General features: G+C 41.0%; 1 protein-coding gene across 6 annotated transcripts in view; it reads left to right on the forward strand.

Moving 5' to 3' along the window:
- Positions 1 to 7,278: 7,278 nt before the first annotated feature.
- LOC121317040 (centrosomal protein 43-like) overlaps positions 7,279 to 22,888 on the forward strand; it is a 31,576-nt gene continuing 15,966 nt past the window's right edge. For 3 of the 6 annotated variants that reach the window (XM_041252591.1, XM_041252593.1, XM_041252595.1), the window contains exons 1-10: positions 7,281 to 7,543; positions 9,026 to 9,079; positions 9,271 to 9,325; positions 9,784 to 9,872; positions 10,628 to 10,759; positions 11,198 to 11,224; positions 12,021 to 12,077; positions 12,667 to 12,737; positions 12,865 to 12,926; positions 21,279 to 21,340. In XM_041252591.1, coding sequence (XP_041108525.1) covers positions 7,460 to 7,543; positions 9,026 to 9,079; positions 9,271 to 9,325; positions 9,784 to 9,872; positions 10,628 to 10,759; positions 11,198 to 11,224; positions 12,021 to 12,077; positions 12,667 to 12,737; positions 12,865 to 12,926; positions 21,279 to 21,340 — 693 coding nt within the window. In that variant the 5' untranslated portion in view covers positions 7,281 to 7,459. Of the gene's footprint in view, positions 7,544 to 9,025; positions 9,080 to 9,270; positions 9,326 to 9,783; positions 9,873 to 10,627; positions 10,760 to 11,197; positions 11,225 to 12,020; positions 12,078 to 12,666; positions 12,738 to 12,864; positions 12,927 to 21,278; positions 21,341 to 22,888 lie in introns of all 6 variants that reach the window. The other 3 variants (XM_041252597.1, XM_041252594.1, XM_041252592.1) reach the window with 3 other exon arrangements.

Here is a 22,888-nt window from a genome sequence, read left to right on the forward strand (position 1 = left end):
TTCCAAGAAAATAGAAATTACGTGCCATGTAAACACTTTCATACTTCAACTGGTCAGACATTGTAGACATAGTGGGTCAATTGCAGTGTACCAGTGATTTTAGTCAACATCAAGTGGACTAAAACGCAGACTAGAAAATCCTGCAAATCTGTACTAACTTAGTCCTGATTGCAGCGCACCAAACACATGATCCCGGTAATTGGTTTAACTGATCGGAACAAGCGGAATAACTAACCTACTGGCCAAATTTTATCACCCTATGAACAAATTTTGCATCATAAAGTCAAATGAACAAAAATAGACTTAGCAATGATGATAATATGAAGACTATCTGAAATAGTTATCGTAAAACTATCAAATTATGAAAAAGTAATAGACCACAATTTATTTAAGTTTCTTTCATTACGTGGTGTTAAATAAATTATCTTCATATATTCATATAGTGTTTTTTTTTTTTTTTTTTGTTTTTTTTTTAAATCATATATCTATCCTAAATTTCTAGGTGATGCAAAACTTCTGACCATAGTTGTATAAACTTTTTTACTAATACAAAATGTGGAATGCTGTGTCAAATAGATAAATACATCAAGGGATCCCTGTACAAAAAGAAAGACACATCACTGTGACATTTGAGAGATAAAAACAGGTACACTTGTGTGGCATTGAGAGCAACCTTTTCATTTTTTCTTCTGTCTTTCATTTTTGTACACTGCAGTTATGCACCTCCTTCATATATAATATATAGAGTGAAATATTTCACTGATTTTTTAGGTCCGTAGCCCCTTTAAAACTGACCCAGACACAAGATTTGCAGTGCTTGAATAGCACCTGCGTGCATTTTTAATATTTACAGAAATAAAATAAATGAAAACCAAAAGAAAAAACCTATTTCACACATGGATTGCTTGCTAAACTTTTTAAATTTCAGTCCCTAACTATCATCGGACGGCTAAGCCGTTTACCGACTAGAACAAAACACTTTGTAAACAGATACACAAAACAAAAAAGTTCACACAGTACCTCTTCGTAAAACCACACAGACTGGAGACTGTCCTGAACAAACATTTCTGTCCTGCTTTATACCTCCCTGCTGATTGCAAGCAGGTGACCTTCATTGAACTTCAGTTGAACCCCATCCTGGCTCCCTCCCGTGGCATCCTGGGGATGTAGTCTTTTGGCCTCTCCTTGATTACATCTTCCTCCCCCTAGTCTGTCACACACACTCACTATATATATATATATATATATATATATATATATATATATTTTTTTTTTTTTTTTTTAAGCAATGGAGAGCACGTTAATGCGGGCTCTACTGTGCAGTAGATGACTCTGACTGGAGTTATGCATCCTGAGCCTTAGGAACGAAAATCAAGGTCATCTATCTGATAGAGGGCTCTATTGCTATTAGAAAACAATCTATTTCTTTATTTTCTCTTTAACAAAAAAAAAAAAAAAAAAATTAAAAAGGTCTGATATTTCGCTAGGTAACCTTCTGCTGAGGAAAATAGTCCCTAACATAATTAGAATTGAAAAACGACATACACATTACATACGGTTTTTATTATTGTTATTTGGCTAACATATTTATTTATTGGCTAACATATTTCGACACTTCATTATGAAGCCCTCCCTAATAAAATCGAGCCAATATGCGTTCCTCCAAATTTCCTGCAAAGGGGATATCATGCGCCAGCCTCAAGGACCTCGGGCCGACACGACGGGGGAATAATCAATTGTGTTACAAGCTGTCCTGTGCCCGTGGCAGTGTTTACCCTATACAGTAATTGTCCCTTGATAATGAAGTGCAGATATACTAGTGCCCCAGTGCTTCAACATCCTTACCTTCTAGCCCGGACCTGTCCCCAAGCGTGCACCAGTGTGGGGTTGTTTTTCTGGTCCCACACTAGGTCCATGGTTGAGCCCGACATGTCCGGTATATTTAGAGGGGCCGGAGTAACATCTGCCCAGGATGGCCCTGTAAACTCGCCCTCTCAGTCACACTGCGTACCGACTCCCTTTGAGTGGTGTTTGATACCATCGGAGCTCTCTCCAACCAGTCCCCAGCCTTGTTTCAGGTATGCACCTTCCCATTTTTCGATCTATCTCTCTTTGTTTTCCTAGGACGAAAAAGGGAAGAAAACAGGTCAGCTTGCATGGGGAAATCTCACCAATCTTTTCCCCTGCTTTGTCTGCCATGGTTACGTGTGCGGTCAGGACTGCCTTTTGGATGAATTGTCTATACTGTGGCCAGTCCCGGCCCAGAATTACGGGGTGTGGCAGCCTTTCCACCACCTCCACTGTGAGATAGCACTGTGTTGAACCTTTTGACATGCATGCTTTTAATGTGGGGTATGTCACCAAGTCTCCATGGATAAAGGAGATCGCCACCTTGCCTTGTGGCTCTCACGACACACCGCTCAAGAGAGCTGACTGAATTAAGGTCTGTGCACACCCTGAGTCCACTAAAGCCTGTGTACTCACATTACTGACAACCACATCAATGATACAAGGCCCCTCCTGACCATTTCCCTGTTTCTTACCTGCTGCAGATGCCAGATAGCACGTCACCACATTGCACTCCATTGCCGAGGGGGACAAATGGGCGATGTGTCCAGACTCATGGCACTTAAAACAGACTATTGGGGCAGAAGGCACTGGGGTTTGGTGTCTGTCCTGCTGCTGATAAGGCAGCAGGTTGGTGGTATTAAATCTACACCAGCTGGGGCCAACCACTGCCTCCATGGTAAGGAGGTGGGTCGGCCCATTGGGGTACCAGGGGAGGAAGAGGTGGTGGTGGTGATGGCGCTGATCTCTAGCTGGTTAGAGGAAGTAGAGGGGTCAGTAATCCGGTCTTTGTGGAGACTCGGGAGTCCTCGAAATCTTCTGCCAATTTGACGGCAGCCTGCAGGGTGTCTGGGTGGTGGCACCATATCCATTTTTGAGTTTTGGCGCCGACCAGATGGCAGAACTGCTCAATGATCATTGCCTTGCTCATCTGTGCCCCGGTATGCACGGGGCTGAGCCAGTGCAGCATGTGGTCACACAACCTCTAGGCGACCACCCTGGGACAGGTCTCCCTTGGCCTCCGGTAACCTTGGAACTGCAACCGGTGTGCTTCCCCCGTGATGGTAAGGCATTGGAGGATGGCCTGTTTAACTAGGTCGTACTGGCTAGCCTCCTCGTTAGCCATGGCCTGGTATGGTGCCTGAGCTTCCTCACTCAGACGGGCCCAGTTGACTGGCCCAGTACTCCTTCGGCCATTGCGCAGTGATGGCCAACCGCTCAAAGGCAACCAAGTACGCCTCTGGGTCATCCGCCGCCGTCATCTTCTACACCCGCGCCTTCGGGTACTGCTGGTGCTTAGGGTGCATTTCCGAGCCTGACCCTCACTATCAGCACCTTGTATCTCTCCTCCCTGTGTTTCTCCTCTGTCTCCTGTCTGTGCTCCAGTGCTTGCAACAGCGTGGTTAGTGCTCCGATGTCCATCTCCCTGATTTGACACAACGTATGAACTTGTGGTTTGCAGTGCTCTGAGATAGACAAACACAAGACACTTCACAGTTCAAAACTTATTTCACTGGGTTGCATGCCAATAACTTTTTAAATAATAATAATACACACAGGCTCTACACAACAATGTGTATTGCACTGTGCTAAAAGGAGTTAGTCCCAAACATAAATGACACTTAAAAAAATACACACACTTAACAAAGACACTAACACATATACAAAAACAATGCATGCTTTCGGTGCAAGTGGGGTGCAGGTTGCCAATGATGTACAGTGATTGGCATGATTGCCAATGATTTACAGAATTACGTTGTATACGTTTCTGTAAATACTTGAAAATGAATGATGCTTTGTGCAGTCCGGGTTTGACTGCTGGCCTCAAATGACAGCTACTGGATGGCTTAGCCGTCTAACAGGAACAAAGAGTAACAATTAGACAAGTACCAAACAAACAAAACATGAAACACTCATGATCCCACCGTCCTCGTTTCCTCTCATTAACCATAACGTCCCCCTAAAGTACCCTGAGCCCTGCCCCCTCCGATAGCTAGTTCAATCACGTCTACTCCAATTCATGTCTGAAAGTCACCGTACTAGGGCGGTGACTCCTGGTACCGTGACTCCGCCCCTTCCCGAATAGCTGGCTTCCGAATGACCCTGGAATGAACTGCCGAACCATTCAGTACAAGGTACACAGTTCCTGTTGTACAGTGGCCTCACAGGTCGGAAGGGAGATTGTTGATACACATTAATTTGCTTTCTGTCACAGCCTTATAATACATGTAGGGCCTTCTGCAGGTGTCGCCACAGTTGGTACCCCAAGACCCAGGCCATCAACACACAGTGGACATTGTGTGTATAAATGAAATGGGCAAGTGGTCATTTCTCAGGGCTGGCTAAGGCCCTGATTATATGACAGTTGAAATTGATTTTGTAATTCTGTGATGCTATATATATGTGTTTCTTGAATTTTTTTATGCTGTTTACATCTTTATATATCTAATAGACCTCAGAGTTATGTTAGCAAGTACTATATCACAGTTGTCTCATTCTGAGACAGATTTTTAAATTATGCACTCTTTGACTGAAGTATCTATGAAGAATTTCAATTTAATTTTTATGCAATGTGTATTTCTTTTTCCTTTTTTCATTTATTTGTATTTTTGAAAATTAATTTTGTATATATTTATGTTTTTGTCTGAGTCTGTCTAAATGCCATTTATTTATCTGTAATTGTATGTATTTGTGTGATTCTTGTTTATACTTTGATACCCTGATGATGGTATGAATGCACTGAAATGTCTGTGTCTGGCTTTTTTTTTTAATATGTAGAATAAAACAAATTATAACACAGTTTCATTCATATGGAGTTGCCGACGTTTCTGTACATGTGAAATATTTTGGTGTGATACATACATTTTACTTGACCATATGTTCTTTGTTTATATATAAAATATATATATTATATATATATATATACACACACACACACACACACACACAGTGCCAGTTAAAAGTTTGAGTACACTTGCTGGAAAGTAGGTTTTTTTCATAATTGACAATGTTTTACGTCGTATACATTTCTGTAAATACTTGAAAATGAAAACACATGTTACAATAACCAAAACAAAACATAAGGAGTATCAAAGCAATGTTCAAGAAAATTGAAAATTGTCTCTAAATCCTGGCTTCCTCAAAATAGCCACCCTTTGCCTTAATAACATCCTCACAAACACGAGGGATTCGGTTAACAATTTTCAGCAGGAAATCATCCGACATGTCTTCCCAGCTCTTCTGCAGCAATTCCCAGAGATGCAGAGAACTTGTCGGTAGCTTTGCTTTGACTTTTCTGTCCAGTTCGTCCCATAAAAGTTCTATGGGATTGAGGTCTGGAGACTGGGCAGGCCAGGTCATTAGATTGAGCTGTCTTTCACTTTCCTTCTTCGCCAGATAGTTCTTACACAACTTTGAGGTGTGTTTTGGGTCATTATCTTGCTGAAGAATGAAGGACTGCCCAACTAGCCGTAAACCTGATGGAATGGCATGCCTCTGAAGTATGCTATGATAGCCATGCTGGTTGAGCTTGCCATGGACTTGGTAAAGATCATCAACTCTGTCACCAGCAAAGCAACCCCAGACCATGACACTGCCTCCTCCATGCTTGACAGTGGGAAGAACACATGTAGAAGTCATGCGCTCACCCTCTCTGTGTCTTACAAATACTCGGTGGTTGGACCCAAATATTTCAAATTTTGACTCATTGGTCCATAAGATGACTTCCACTCCTCAAACGTCCAGTTTCTGTGGTTTCTTTGCAGCAATTCTTCCAGTTAGGCCAGCTTCACGCAATCTTCTCTGAACAGTTGATGTTGAAACATCTGTACTAGTAGCATTTAGCTGAGCTTGTATTTCAGGGGCAGTTAATCGTCAGTTTCGCAGACTTGTGACTTGAATGAACTTGTTCTCTGATTCTGAGGTCACCCTTGGACTGCCTGACCTTGTTCGGTCCTCATGAGTGCCAGTTTCTTCAAATTGTTTGATGGTCTTGGCCACAGCAGTTACAGACACTTGCAAAGTTCTTGCGATTTGTCTTAAAGTTTGATCTTAATTTCTTAAAGTAATTTCTTAAAGTCTTTTTTCTTTGCTTAACTGGTCGTATTTTGTTATTTTCTGCTCCCTTACATTCAGGAATGACAAACTTGTGCCTATGCTACCTATATTTATAATAATCATGGACTTTCACTTGTTAACAATAATTGGTGACAAAAGGTTAATTAGGTAGCATGCTAGTTAACTCAGAAAACATCTAACAAAGACACTTTTATACTTAGGCCAGTGTTCTAACACCATGTTATACACATTTCAGACTTTTCACTGACTTGGGCTTCAGACTGAAATCCCCTTGCTTTTGGTGACCATTTCATTGAAAATGACAAGATTTACAAATTAAATTTTTGAATGCAATTCAGTTATGATTATCAGCTTATATAAGTACACGTATCATATAATTAAATATTAAGTGTTTATAGGCAAGTTTATACAGTTAAAAGCCTAGATAAACATGAAAAACCTGGTTTCAAGCAGGTGTACTCAAACTTTTGACTGGTACTATATATATATATATATATATATATATATATATATATATATATATATATATATATATATATATACACACACAATACACACACACACACACACATATATATATATATATATATATATATATATATTTTTTTTTTTATATGTATATATATATATATATTATTTGTATACTTCGGTATTATTTCGCTTAATCAACATATTTTTTTTTAAAAGTTAATTATTGGTGCTTTTACAGAAATTTGAACACAGTATTAACCAAGTAAAGACACTAGCGGTAGCGAATATGTGATATAACGATTCTGCATATAATTTGCAACCTCTTTTTGATACTGTGCCTATTTTTTTATAACGATAATTTAAGAACGTATAAGAACTAATGTTGCAGGTATTTTGCATTCACTGTCGAGAGCCACAGCAGTGTTACTTCAGCCTTTTTTCTAACTTGGCAGGACTATAGAAGTACTTGCAACATTTATTAATTGCACTCTATAACCATATGTAATTTGAACAAGAATGTCCTTTCTGGGCTCCAGGCACTCGCCTCTGTTTGAACTCCTATCTATGACATCATTGTCCTATCCGTTTTTCATATCATTGATTTTCTCAAATACACCGTTTGTATAAAACTCGACTGGTTGTTCACATTTTACCATTCAACACATCAGCCCTTTTCTTTATTTGCGGAGATAACAGATACCATAGAAAAAGAAACAAACAAGTAGTTATTATACTTAATATAACTGTATGTTTTGAAAACAAAAAAACAAAACAAAAAACTGTATGCTGAATGTGTTGTGCCGAATAACCAGCTAGCACAGTCTGTGTTGTTGTCTTGGTGAAGATGACAGCTGTAGAAGAAGATACTGAGCTTCGGGACCTGCTGATACAAAACTTGGAAAACAGCGGGGTCCTCAATAAAATAAAGGTACAGTTACAAGCGGCGTAATTGTTTTTAATTGTGCAAATGACATATTAAAGTGTTTTATGAATGTATTGCTTTATTAATAGACGTGGTGTTGTTTGTTTACTAAGGCCACGGCTGGATCCTCGGGGTTTCCTGGTGCACTCGCACTGAAAACTAACCGACTACTGTATAGAGCTATGGTTCTTGTTGTACGTTGTCAAACCAGTGACATTGGATTAAAACTGTATATTCAGAAATAAATGAAAAGATCAAGTTATTTATATTGTAACAGCTGGGTATCCAGACCAAAAAACCTATGTTTGATCGCAGTTTCATTTTCATACGTTAAATTAATTTACATAACTAAACTGCAAAACCGCGGTTGTGTGGTCATAAGATGCTTGCTTCATGCTGCCTTTTCGTTGTCATGTTTGGTGTGATCAGCAGTCTAAATTTGCTTATTTTAGGTCCGTTCTAGGTTTTCATTTCACATATTGGTAAACTTGAACAGATTATGTTAAACCTGGTTCTTTTTAACTACGGTATTACTTCGAATTATCGCCTCACTCAGATATCCGCTTTTTAATAGACGCCGCCCTCGAATAAACGCCGCTCTCAATAATGAAACGTTTTTCTACCCCTGCTCAAAAAATAGATAAAGAAAAGCGCAACTCTGGCTATGTACATGTGACGCCCCCGAAGAGACTGCAGCCCCAATACACCATGTAATACATCTAATATACACGCACCTTTGTAGGCAAATTTTATTTTATGGTACAGTCCCGACAGACAACTGAAGATGAACAACCTGCAGCTCAGCAGTCCTTCACGCCTCTTTTTTCCAGCAGAGTTCAGTACCAACACAGCAGGGGATAAAACAGGGACTGGTTGTTTACCTTGTTGTCAGCTTGGATGGTGAAAACTTAAACTCAGAGACGAACTTAGCGCTTTGCCGGTAACTAAGCACTATCCGAAAGCTGGCTGAATATATCTTCTTATAGGGGGTTTTAGTTGGAGGCAGAAATCAGGAGAGAGACCCTTTCTGTTCAATTCAATTTAATGCTCTTTATTTTGGACACTATTTTAAGCATAAACATGAATACCCAGTGTGGAGTGTAGGCTGATAGCAAGTCATTCAGTATTTTGCCAGACATATCATAAAGCATTTTGGGATATTGGAGGATACACAAAAAATGTAGTTTAATATTGCAGGGTCCACATTGCTGATAAACTGCACCACCCGATACGATTTCATTTAGAACCGGATCGAGACTACCCCATGAGGTGGTCTTGAGTCCGGTTCTTGAGTATGGTATTAAACGCTGCGTAGTGTAGACGCTAACAGTATTTAGCACTTTTAAGCCAGTTTAAAGGCAACTAATACGGTTTTAAGGCAGTGTGGACAGGGCCTTAGACTAATAGACTAGACTAGTTAGTTCTATCCAATTGCGGTTCAGAAATGTATTGAGCTTTACAACAAATAATGAAATGTTTCTTCTTTAGGCAGAACTCCGAGCAGCTGTGTTTCTAGCTTTGGAAGAACAGGAAAAAGTAGAGGTAAGAAAGCTATTTTAAGTTTGTTAAATCTTTAACCATGTAGGTAAAACCTAAATCATGCTTTGTTGCTGACAATCATTTCTATTTTCAATTGTTCATATTGAAATAGTTTTACAAAGAATTGTTTTAACAAACATTTTGATTATCATTTGTATACTTTTATAACGTTATACATTTTTTTTCCTTTGCAGAAGAAAACTCCTTTGTTTAACGAAAGCTTGAAAAAGTTTTTAAACACAAAAGATGGTAAGTTTAGATATTAAGCAATGTCTGTATCGGTTTTCTTACCAACAGCGTGTATGAATGCCCTGTGCTTGCAGTAGTGAATTCAGACCAGTTTGGCTATACAAATAAGCCTTTCGTCTCATTTTGAAAAAAATTAAAAATGTTATGCTTCCTGTAATTGAGTTTATAGTTATGTCTTCAATATTAATGTATTTATCTCCTGCTCGGAGGAATGTCGGCGGAGGCCTTTTCAGTCCACACCTAAATAACCACATAACCAACTGTAGTGGACATTGCTAAGGATGTTCTTTAGCCCAGGTTACTGAAAGTAGTAGAACTGGGTGGTGTGTGGCGGCTTCTCTCTGTCTATATGCTGGATTTAGGTCTTGGAGATTTACTTTTTCAAAACAGTGTCTGTTGTGGTTTTATATTTACAGCAGGGGGTGTATGTTACTAACATTTTTATTTTAACACTGCAGGACGATTGGTGGCCAGTCTTCTGTCTGATTTTTTGCAGTTTTTTAACTTGGACTTCACAATGGCGGTTTTTCAGCCTGAAATAAACACAGTACGTTTTTATAGTCAGTCTTTCTGTTTAAGAATGAAGTACATGCATAGACTTTTTTTTTTTTTTTATATTTCTGTAACCTGCCTACATATTGCCAGTTCCACATGTTCTGTTTTATTTCCCTGTCAAAATGTTCCATTACAGCTTAAAAAATGTAAATCTAGTACAAAATACAAAACTTCATACTAGTAATATTTTTTATTAAGGTTGATAATGGTTAAATGCCAGTTTGCATGGAAATATATGGTAAACTTTTAGTTGAGCTGAGATAGCAAGATTCATTCCCGAAACAGAATAATGGTTTTACATTGAATAACTTCACCACTAGGAAAATGTGAATCTGCATATTCCAAACCATGAATGAACTTGGTGGCAGGTAAATGCACAACCTTCAAATGAAATATGCATGCAAAATCTGCAAGCTTTGCGAAATGCTGTTTAGTTTTTGAAAAGTATTAAAAAAAAAAAAAAAAAACTTATAAAGACATAAATGTGTGTTAAAAAGATTAAATAAGATGGACCACCAGGAGGCAGCATAGCCTCAGGATTCACCCAGGGTTTGAAAAAGGTCTGTGGTAGAGGGTGGTAGTGTTTTGTATCAGATTTAATACAGTAGAAGCATATTTTGGAGCAAAGTGTTATTGAATTGTGACCCCCTGCATTACACTTTTTTCATTCATTTGTCTGATAAACCTTTTATGATTGTAAATACTATGTTTTTTTCCCTGCTTACTGTTATGTGTGTTTGAGTTCAGTTGTTGGAAAGTCGAGATGCTGTAGCCAGAGAGCTGGGAATTCCGGAGACAGAGGCAACCAAAGGGGCACCGCTGCTGTTGGAATTAATGAAGAGGGGTCGCCACAAAGATAGAGGCTCCAGTTTTGCAGAGGTACCTCTTGAACAGATCCACATTGCAGCTAGACATTAAACAAACAATATCCTCTTCTTATAATGTAGGAAGGTATCCCATTTACTCTGCATAGTTAATCCTATAAAGGCTTGACTGTAGAACTTGATTATGTGTACACATTTTATATAATCGATCAAGAACTACATTGAAATGCAAGAGGAAGTAAATAATGTCATGTGAACAGCTCGGTCCCGTCTTTACCATGTTCCTAATTTTGTGTCCTATCAAATAACGCTTCCACAAAATGTTTACACAGTAGTTTTTTATGTATGCACATTTACATGAACTTGGTCAAAATCTGTTCAACTTGGTTTTGTTTGTTTTAACTTTGATACTATGTATTATATCATTTAATATGTGAATGTAGGTTTTTGCTTATTATCTTGCTATACATGTTCTCTTCATTTTCAACTGCAGGGTGATCGGGCTGTACATATTCCTAAGGTATTAAATCTTTATTGGGGTTTGCCTTTCTGTCTCTCTTCTTAACATCTCCTCTCTGAAAAAAATGTGTCTTGGTGGGGGTCAAGAGAAATAAAATATATACCTGGTATTGCATCAACAGTCATAAATCACATGGGGACTAGTTTTGGATGCATGGTTTTGTAAAATTACCAATTTCCTAATTTCAGTCTTCCTATTTGATTTGCTGCTGCAAAATATAATTCTGTCCTACATTTCTCGACCAATCATTGCCTTTTTGTCTGTATAGTTTTATGCTTTTATAATTCATGTTATCTTTTTTTATGCAACATTGCACAAGGTTTTTAACTTCATCTTGCAGACTTAAGGCGTTTTGTTTTCTAACATTTATTTATTGGCTATTTACACACTTGTAAATATCTTTCTTTTTAAGTGACATTTTTGTAACTAAAACATTATTATCATTGATAACCGGAATGTATTCAAAACTGGATGACACTTGGTTCATAAGTTCATTATGATTTTTCATTTATCCAGTTTTTCGTAATGAAGGCAGGTCATAGTAGCCTACTTTATTTATGTCCTCGGGAAACTTATTTGTATTGCTTGTAAAAATATCACAAAGCTTAACATTTTATATATAAAGTGACCACTAACATATTGTAAAAGTAAAAAATATAACCCTAATTGTTGAAGCTTGGAATTGTGTATTATAAAATTAGAATATACAGTATTTTACTGTAATGCAACCATTTTCTTTTTCTTACCTGTACCACCTAACAGTTTTATTGCTACCTATTTTGTTTCATCCTTCTAGGAATTATCTCCAAAGCACATCGCTGAAGCCAGAAAAAGGTTTGATCATTATGATAAGGTGCTTTACCTTCATTTTATAAATATTCATACTTGAATAAACAAAGTCAAGTATCCATTTTGGATAAGATCATCAAATAGGTTTTGAGGACTTTTATAGGTTTTTACAGTTATGCACTAATATTGATACTGTATTACTAAAATTCTCAGGCTATGCAGTAGTGATTTACTATATTTATAAGTAATTCTTATCCAGAACATTTCTGAACACCTCGTTATTGCAAGGTTTAATTGAACTAATTTTACGACAGATTTAAAAAGTTCTTGTTTTTAAAGTAGCTTTAGTATTAATTTATTTTGAATAATTTGCTGTTTTTAGCATCTCACCATTTTTTACGTGCAACTCAAATAGAAGAGTAGTAGGGGAACACTGTAGATCCAGGTTCACCTCATAATCAATTCATTATACTTGTTGTCTGTGATGTGCTGTTGCTGTACCATTTAGGTATATTTAAAGGGTTCAGTTTTAACTATCTAATCCGTGGTTGATCTTATTGTCGTCTTAAGTATTTTAATAGTAAAAAAAAAAAAAAAAAAAAAAAAAAAAAAAAAAATGTTTTACAACAAATGTGTTAATTTCCTTTTTGTAGGACAGAAGTGGTGAGATAAGCAAAGAAGAATTGAAGATACTATTTACAGATCTTTTTCCTCACTTTCATAAGTAAGTCTTATGTTCTCATAATTAAGGCAGACCAAGTTTTTAATTTTTAATTTAATTTTTTTTTTTCTCCCTCTACCTATCTTACAATTAACTAACTTAATATGTCTCTTTTACATTTGTTTTAAAGGAGTATGCTGGAAAGGTACATTACTGATGAGTTCAGAGCTTTGGATAAAGGATTTAATAACTGTAAGTATATTTCTTTAAATTTTACAAAATAGCTTTGCTTCAGTGCTAAGTAACCAAGCTCAATACACTTTCCTTTGTTCAGAATTTAGACTGCTGTGCTTGTAAACAATAACCCACCTTTCCAACCTTGCGTGCCCTGGCACAGACAGACACACACACACACACACACACAAACACACATCCAAGCACTGTATGCACTGCAGCATTCCCTCCTAAGCTTTTTAGATAATGAGAAACCTGCCGTTTTGACTTTGACTTTGACCTTCGGTGACGCATGAACCCTTTTATTTTTTTGCGTTATACAATTTTTAAACAATATTACAACACAAGTATCTCAACAATTTTACAATTTACTTTAAATTTAAACAAGACATTTATTGTGTCACTTATTCTGAATCATCCTCTGATTTTATAATACAAACAGAGGTACCACTCCACTCTTGCAGACACACACACACCTCAGGGTGATTTTCACTAATTAACAACAAATCACAGAAATACTCCCAAGTTAACAATAAACATGTAAAACAATACCTTGAACAATTATGACAAAATAAATATATATGTATGTATGTATGTATGTAGTTATTTAAAACAATCTACAAATAACACTATGTAACACAATTTTTGTTCCTGGGTTAGTAAGTGTTATTTCCAAATTGCTTATGCCTCAAAAGTATAGCAAATGGCTGCTATTCCCCACAAACTTTGCTTTTGTGACCAGGACAGTGATATTTCAAAATATCACTATTTACAATGGGAAAAACGGGCAAATGTGTGTCTTTTCGTTCACATAAAGTCAGAAAAAAACAACATATGAATCCAAATTAACATGTATTTATACTAAAGTAATACAAAAATGACTACAAAAGATTTAGAAGTGAGTAGTTTTTCGAGATTTACGATTATACTGTATTTATTGTTGTTTTTTTTCTGACAACAATAAATACAGTATAATCGTAAATCTCGAAAAACTACTCACTTCTAAATCTTTTGTAGTCATTTTTGTATTACTTTAGTATAAATACATGTTAATTTGGATTCATATGTTGTTTTTTTCTGACTTTATGTGAACGAAAAGACACACATTTGCCCGTTTTCCCATTGGAAATAGTGATATTTTGAAATATCACTGTCCTGGTCACAAAAGCAAAGTTTGTGGGGAATAATAGCCATTTTCTATACTTTTGAGGCATAAGCAATTAGGAAATAACACTTACTACCCAGGAACAAAAAAAAAAAAAGAATTGTTACACAGTGTAATCACAGTTTCCACACAAAAAATCCCCAACCCCAAGCATCCTTTGCGAGTAACTCATTTACATAAATCTACACAATATCTATATATGACAAATACACATTGAATGCTTTGTATAATAAATATATTGATTTAATAGTAAATAAAAAAAGGTAAATACATGTTTCAATACAATTAAATATATAATTTATGTACTGTATGGTATTGTGGAAGGGGTGTGGGTAATTCACTGACAAGGAGACAGACAGGTGTATTTGGAAAACACCACACAGGTGCCCAGTTTTATTTTAGGCCGGCTCTTTTCCTTTCCCTGTAATTTTTCCCTCCGGTAGAGGGCACTGTTGACCGTGGGCTGCCTATCAACGATGATAGACAGCACCACGGAAATACCACAGCTGGTACACGACCTTCAAATGCACTCGCAGGTGCTCAAAGAAATAATAATGAAAACAGAAGGCGAAAAGAACAAGGGAAAATAAAACAGTAATAAAACTACAAATAAAAGGTGCTGCACTCGGCAGCGTTATCCCGGTCGCCGCTACCCGCACGACCCGGATCACCGTCCTACTCTCTCGGCTATCTCGCCTGCTCTTTCACAATACGCCGGGGTCTGCCCAAGGGTTCCCCGCTCTCTCTCTCTGTCTCGCTGATTCCCGGTCCTGAATCAAAGGGTCCGCACCCTTAGCGCGTCTAAGTGGGCAGACCTGAGGAAACAACAGAGCGTTAATTTATAGGACCGACAATCACCCAAGACCCGCCTCTCGGCCATTCAGAGAGGGGGAAAGTCCACACACACACTTTCCCACCTCCCCGTGTCACTGCCATGACTCACAGGCGGTTGTTGGGCGACTGCCGCCCTCTTCCTGCAGCCCGTGAACACGCCAGCAGAGTCAGCACAGATCTCTCCCTGTTACATATCCTTCCCCTCAGAATGACACCACCGGTTCATTCGAAAATCTTACACCCCCATGCCTTCCCGAGAGAAAAAGTCTGCGTTTTGATGCAGCTTTCCTGCTCGGTGGACTACCCTGAAGGCATAGGGCTGCAAGGCCAAGTACCACCGTGTGATTCTGGCGTTGCTATCTTTCATCCGGTGAAGCCATGCTAAGGGGGCATGATCTGTAACCAGGGTGAAGTGTCGCCCCAGGAGGTAGTACCGGAGTGACTCGACTGCCCATTTTACCGCGAGACACTCCTTCTCGATGGTGCTATAATTTTTCTCGCGGGGAAGGAGCTTCCTGCTGATATACAGGACTGGGTGCTCGCTTCCCCGAACCTCCTGAGACAACACTGCCCCGAGACCTGTCTCTGACGCATCCGTCTGCAGGGTGAACCTCTTACCAAAATCCGGGCTGCATAGTACTGGCTTACTACACAGCCTCCGCTTCAAGGCGAGAAAGGCCCTCTGGCACGACTCCGTCCACTGAACCGTATTTGGGGCAGCCTTCCGGGTGAGGTCTGTCAAGGGAGCAGCGAGCGTAGCGAAACTCGGGATGAACTTTCTATAATAGCCCGCTAGTCCCAAGAAAGAGCGCACCTGGGTTTTGGTTGTAGGAACCGGCCAGTCAGCCAAGGCTTTCACCTTAGCAACTAGCGGTCTGATCTGGCCGCCCCCTACTCGATACCCCAAATACTCCGACTCACTCTTCCCAATGGCACACTTCTTTGGGTTAGCAGTGAGCCCCGCCTCCCGCAAGGATTGCAGCACCGCCGCTACCTTACACAGATGACTCGGCCAATCCTCACTGTGGATAACCACGTCATCTATGTAAGCAGCGGCGTACTGCTGATGGGGCCGCAAGATGCGATCCATCATCCGCTGGAAAGTGGCGGGTGCTCCGTGCAACCCAAAGGGCATGGTCCTGAATTGGTACAACCCGAAGGGAGTCGAAAACGCCGTCCTCTCTCTAGATTCCGGAGTCAGGGGTATCTGCCAGTACCCCTTCGTTAAATCCAGTGTCGTCATAAAATGAGCCGTGCCTAGACGCTCCAGCAACTCATCTACTCGGGGCATCGGATAAGCGTCAAATTTCGATTTCTCATTGATTCGTCTGAAATCAATGCAAAATCGAGTTGACCCGTCTGGCTTATCGACTAAAACGATCGGACTGTTCCAGTCACTTTGGGACTCTTCTATTACCCCCAGTCTCAGCATTTCGTCAATTTCCGCTTTTATTACCTGTCTTTTACGCTCAGGTATACGGTACGGCCTCTGGCGAACTAGCACCCCCGGCTCAATATCAATGTGATGATGGGCTACTCGAGTCTGCCCCGGGACTGAAGAGAACACGTCAGGAAACTCTGCCACCAGACCGTGAGCCTGACATTTCTGCGTTGGTGTCAGATTCTCAGCAATCTGTACCGATCCTTTTCTTGCCAACACAGAAAGATCAGGTCCCAGGTCCGTGACGTCATCTGCATGCGCCACTAACAACGCCTCTGGCTGTAACCAAGGCTTTAAAAGATTGATATGGTAAATGTGTTTCTCTGTCCGTCGCTCCGGCTGGCAGATCTCATAGTCCACCTTCCCAACCTGGCGTGTAACCTCAAAGGGTCCTTGCCACTTAGCCAAGAGTTTCGACTCAGAACTGGGTAGTAAAAGAAGTACCTTATCCCCCGGCTGAAATGTGCGCAACCGGGCTCCTCGGTTATATTGTGTCTCCTGTCTGTGCTGCGCCTGCTGCAAATTGTCATGCGCCCATTTCCCAACAGACTCAAGACGTTTGCGCAGGTCCAACACATACCGGACTGTATTGGTCGAATTGTCCTGCTGCTCCTCCCACATCTCTCTGACCAGATCGAGCACGCCCCGGGGTCTCCGCCCATACAGCAGCTCGAATGGTGAAAACCCCGTAGAAGCCTGGGGAACCTCTCTGATCGCAAAGAGAAGGGGAGGAATCAGCTGGTCCCAGTAACGCACATCACTACGAATAAATCTGCGCAACATGTTCTTAAGGGTCTTATTAAAGCGTTCCACCAAACCGTCTGTCTGAGGATGAAACACAGAGGTCCTAATGGTCTTAATTCCCAAAAGCTTACATGTTCCGCGGATTAGTCGGGACATAAAATTGGTGCCTTGATCGGTTAGTATCTCTTTGGGAATCCCCACCCGGGAAAAAACCTTCACAAGCTCGTTGGCAACAGACTTAGCGGACATAGATCGGAGGGGAATTGCCTCTGGATAACGCGTAGCGTAATCCAGAATGACAAGTAGGTGGGTGTATCCTGCCGCACTCCTTTCTAGTGGCCCAACTATGTCCATCCCAATACGCTCAAACGGAGCTTCCACTAGGGGCAAAGGCACCAGAGGGGCTCGTGGAACGGCTCTAGGGCTGGCCTTCTGACATTCCCCACAACGCTCACAAAACCGCTTAACATCGCCATCCAGCCCCAGCCAGAAGAACCGTGACACAAGCCTTGCTTTAGTTTTATCCCTTCCCAAATGACCAGACAGGGGAATAGCGTGAGCCAGCTGCAACAAATCCTCCTTAAAGGGCTGAGGAATGAGCAACTGATGACGCACTTCACCGGTCTGGGGTAATTTATCAACACGGTACAGTAGGTCTCGATCAATTTCAAAGTGGGGGTACGTGGCGGCGCGTCTGGGCTCGACCACCCGACCATTAACCACCGCTGCTTGGTCAAAGAGCCTGCCCAGCACGTCGTCACGCCCTTGCTCGAGTCGGAAGTCACGGGAGCGAGCTAAGAAATCAGCTCCCATGGCTTCCAACTCGGGGTCAGGTCGGTCCCGAGCAGAGGCAGCCGAGCCAGACCCCTGCGCTGGCTCCGCGACCTCCCCCCCGGACTCTTCACCAACCGCCCCCACCTGAAACTTCTCCGACTCCCTCCATTGCCAGCCCTCATTCTTAGCGATCCGACGCTCCCGTTTAGTTTTACGGGGTTTAAATCTATGGCAAAACCATTCTGGATCGCGAAAGGGAAAAATCTCTCCAATTACTTCCTCTTTCTTAGCCAATAAAGAAGACGGGGCTGTCAGAGCAGCCAACCAATCTTTAAACTGCTCACAGTCCCGCCCCAGAACTACTGGTACCGGCAATCGAGGACATAATCCTACCTGCACCTGCGTCACCTGCTGGCCAATAGTCATACACACATTTATCTTGGGATAGGAGCGGACATCCCCATGAATACATTTAATATGCACCCGTCCCAATATACGTTTATGCCCCGGTGAGATTAGGCTCTCCTGTACCAGAGACTGACTACACCCTGAGTCCAGGAGAGCCTGGGTTTTTGTACCATCCACTGTCACCGGAATAACAAAACCCGTGTGCTGAAGCGACTGAGGTAATTGAACGTGCTTACCTGGTCGGCTGAGGTCACACTCCATCACGGGGCAGTCCCGGGAGAGGTGGCCCACCTCCCTGCACGTCCAACACCTCGGTGGGCTGGCTTCTCTCCCCGAAGTTTTGAAAAGAGGGGGAAACACAGGAGCCATAAAAGGGGCTCGCCGATAAGGCGTCCGCGCGAGACCCCGGTCCGACACTGCAGCAGCCCGTGGGTATCCCCACCCTGCCCCAGTACCCGGGCCGGGAGCTCCCGCCGACACCCCCCGACCAAATCCTAGACTACCCCTTCCCCCCAGTCCCTTCGCCCTTTCCGGGGCCAGTTGATGGGACGATCCAGCAGCCACACTCCTCCCGGGCAGTTTCGCAGGCGTTGGCTCCGCTGCCTGGTACTGCTCGGCCAGTTCGACCGCCCGGTCCAGCGTGTCCGGCGCCTGCCGCTGGACCCACAGCCGAGGTCCCGAGGCTAGACACTCCAGGAAGCGCTCCACCACGATCATTTCCACCACCCTGGCTTTGGTGTTTAGGTCAGGATTCAACCAACCCAGGGCGTAATCCTTCAGCCGGTGGGCGATGGCTCGTGGGTGTTCCCCGGCCGCAAACTGCTCCTCCCGGAATTTCTTCCGGTAGCCCTCCGGTGTGGCCCCCACACGATTTAGGATGGCTGCCTTCAGCCGAGGGTAATCCAACATGTGCTCCGGGGACAGCGTCCTCGCAGCTGCTTGAGCCTCCCCGGTGAGTTGGGGCAACACATAGCTAGCCCACTGGGCTTGGGGCCATCCGGCCGAGATCGCCATAGCCTCGAACACCTCCAAGTAGGCGTCCGGTCGATCCTCGGCCGTCATTTTGGTGGGTCTCTGGATGGAGTGGTCTGGAGCTGCGGGTCTAGCCGCCCCCTGTACTGCCGCGGTGAGCGTCTGGCGCAGGAGGTCCATCATTGCGGCAAACTGAGTCGCATCCATCGCTAGTCTGCTCCTTCTCTAGCTGCACTGCTTGGGGCAGTGCCAGTGAATCCCACTTCTGACACCACGTGTGGAAGGGGTGTGGGTAATTCACTGACAAGGAGACAGACAGGTGTATTTGGAAAACACCACACAGGTGCCCAGTTTTATTTTAGGCCGGCTCTTTTCCTTTCCCTGTAATTTTTCCCTCCGGTAGAGGGCACTGTTGACCGTGGGCTGCCTATCAACGATGATAGACAGCACCACGGAAATACCACAGCTGGTACACGAACAGCAAATGCACTCGCAGGTGCTCAAAGAAATAATAATGAAAACAGAAGGCGAAAAGAACAAGGGAAAATAAAACAGTAATAAAACTACAAATAAAAGGTGCTGCACTCGGCAGCGTTATCCCGGTCGCCGCTACCCGCACGACCCGGATCACCGTCCTACTCTCTCGGCTATCTCGCCTGCTCTTTCACAATACGCCGGGGTCTGCCCAAGGGTTCCCCGCTCTCTCTCTCTGTCTCGCTGATTCCCGGTCCTGAATCAAAGGGTCCGCACCCTTAGCGCGTCTAAGTGGGCAGACCTGAGGAAACAACAGAGCGTTACTTTATAGGACCGACAATCACCCAAGACCCGCCTCTCGGCCATTCAGAGAGGGGGAAAGTCCACACTCACACTTTCCCACCTCCCCGTGTCACTGCCATGACTCACAGGCGGTTGTTGGGCGACTGCCGCCCTCTTCCTGCAGCCCGTGAACACGCCAGCAGAGTCAGCACAGATCTCTCCCTGTTACAGGTATATATTTAGTTAATGTTTTTATCAATGTTTATTCAAGGTCAGCATCACATATTCATATCGTACGTTTCAGGGAAACTTATGAATACATTCTTAATATATTTTTTATTCAGTTCTAAAATATTTACACCACTTTTTTTTTTGCTAAATATATGTATTTTTTTATATATTTAAACAGCATCCATAAATAATGTTTTTAAAATGTATGATGAATGTAAGGCAAAAACATAATATATTTTAAATGTATGGTTAGTTTGTTGCAATTATACTTATAACAGTTCATTGTACAATATATTTTTTGTCAGTTAAATAAAATGAATTGGTAATGTATAAAAACTGTATGGTGCATTTGGAGTATATTTTAAATATAATTTAACCTGTAATCTGAGCTATATATTTATTTTTATATGTTGAAAATATATGGTAAGGTTATAAATATATTATTCATATATTTAACATGGTTCCCATTCATAAAAAAATGGGAATACACATGAATGCATAAGGTAGTGTGGAAAGAAGAGAGAATATTCTAAACACTGGCTCTTGTTTGTTTTATAAGGGAAGCAAGAAAACAAAAAACAGTACCTGTAGTAGGTGGACACATTCATGCCTGAGTTTGATGACACTGAGTATCAGTATCTTGCAATGAAGACCAGCTCACATATCTAGCTAGCATTTATTCAGTTAATGCTGCTGTCTGGCTCTTTCTGAATAATTCCTGTCACCCCTAATTATTATTTTCAGTTTATAAACAGGGGTATTGACCGTTTCCCATTGCAATATATTGTTGTGACCTTGGCACTGCACCTGAAGTGTCTCATTATAAAAATGCTTTATAGTTTACAGTGAGCAGTAGGGGTGTAACATTACACCCATAGCAGGTTAGTCTTGTAACTGAATCAATTTTATAAATGTAAATGTAAACATATTTATAGTTGGTAGTATATTTATTTAAAGTATATTGTATGTATGAAAAATAGCAGCTTGTAATTTTCTCTTCCTTTGTTTTCTATACTGAGTTTTTTTCTTTTGTGTTTTCATTCAGCTATTGCCTTTGACCAGTTTCTTGGGATGTACAAATGTTTATTTATCCAGTGTAGAAGTGTGGTAAGTATTGATTTTTGGCATTATAGTGGTTTGACTGCATTTTTTTAATACTTTAAATATGTCTGCTTGAATTGATGAGTGTATTGTTTATGTTATTTATTTATTTCTTAGCAGACAACCTTATCCAGGGCGACTTAGTTGTTATAGAATATCACATTACAGAATATAACATTAGATAAAAGCAGTTATAAAGTGCAGTAAAATCAGCAGAAAATAAGATCAAATTAAAATAAGAGCAAAATAAAGACTATAGTAAATAATTACGTTTAAGAGTGAATTTGAGCAGTTAAACTTCTAGAAAAATAATTGCCTAAGTAGGGATGCACACAGTCCAGGATTCGGTTTCGGTTTCAGGCCGAATACCTACTTTTTTAGCAGGGTTCGGATTAGGCCGAATACTTAGGATTCGGTGAACTGAATCCGAATCCTATATCCGCCCAGATGCACATCCCTCCAATGTGTTCAATTCTTATTTAAAGAAGATACACAAATCTGGTATTGAACATAACTTGTATTTAATAACAAGAACACGTCTGATGAACTCTGTGTCAGCTCTTAACTCCCTAAATTACAGGTGGCACACACACTAAACAGTCACGCAGCTGCTGAATGCAAAAATACCCCCATATGCAACAGCACATTCACATCACACTTTTCAAGTTGTGCAGTAAACCTGTAATATATAGTAACGACAAACTGTTGTAGACTTTTGTGCTTTGTTGTTTGGCTGTCAAACGTGTTCTACAGATCATGCAGAGTTTTAAAAAAAAAAAAAAATCAGTGCACAGAAATAGATTTTTTTTTTATAACTTTACAATTGTCAGATGTGCAAGACGTTGTTGAAAAATATGCTTTAGTAAATTAAATTACGTTATTGTAATGTGCCAATACAAGTTGATTTATTTGGGAACTGCTGTGTTTTATTAAAATATTTCATAGCTTATTTCATATGTGTTGCACACATAGTGCAGTTAAATCAACGTGGGTTTGATTTCGCAGGGAGATTCAGGTCACTCATCACTGTAATTTTTTCCTCATAGCTCTCAGGTAAGGTTGTCTACAGGCTCCAGAACCTCGGGCCACTTTAAGGCAGGTCAGGTTTTTTAACTCGCCTCTCTAAACTGCAGTGTATTTGACATGTAAAGGGACTGTGAATTGCTTGAGCAGTTTAGTAAATGTATTTAATTGTTTAATTGTGGTGGTGATTCTATCCGAAGAGCCTCGTAACATCGATTAATTGTATTGCTTGAATTATTTTTATACTGTACAGTAATATCTAGATCTACAATTTCTATCAAGATAGTGCAACACCATTATTATAGATAACTTTGCTCTCACCTGCACTCTTTCATTTAACCTTGTGACAGCAGGTAAAGTTTCTGTTTGTTTAATATTTCTTGCTTAACACAGTCCTGCCCAGTCAGAGACTCAGAAAGCCAGTCAGCTGCTGTATAGTCTGATTCATGGAAATGATCCTCGCAGGCATATGTATGCTTTTGGTAACAACTAAGTAAAACAATTCAATTAATTTGGCAACAGTTCGCATAG

Source organism: Polyodon spathula, chromosome 6 (assembly GCF_017654505.1).
Source record: "Polyodon spathula isolate WHYD16114869_AA chromosome 6, ASM1765450v1, whole genome shotgun sequence".
NCBI classification, from domain to species: domain Eukaryota; kingdom Metazoa; phylum Chordata; class Actinopteri; order Acipenseriformes; family Polyodontidae; genus Polyodon; species Polyodon spathula.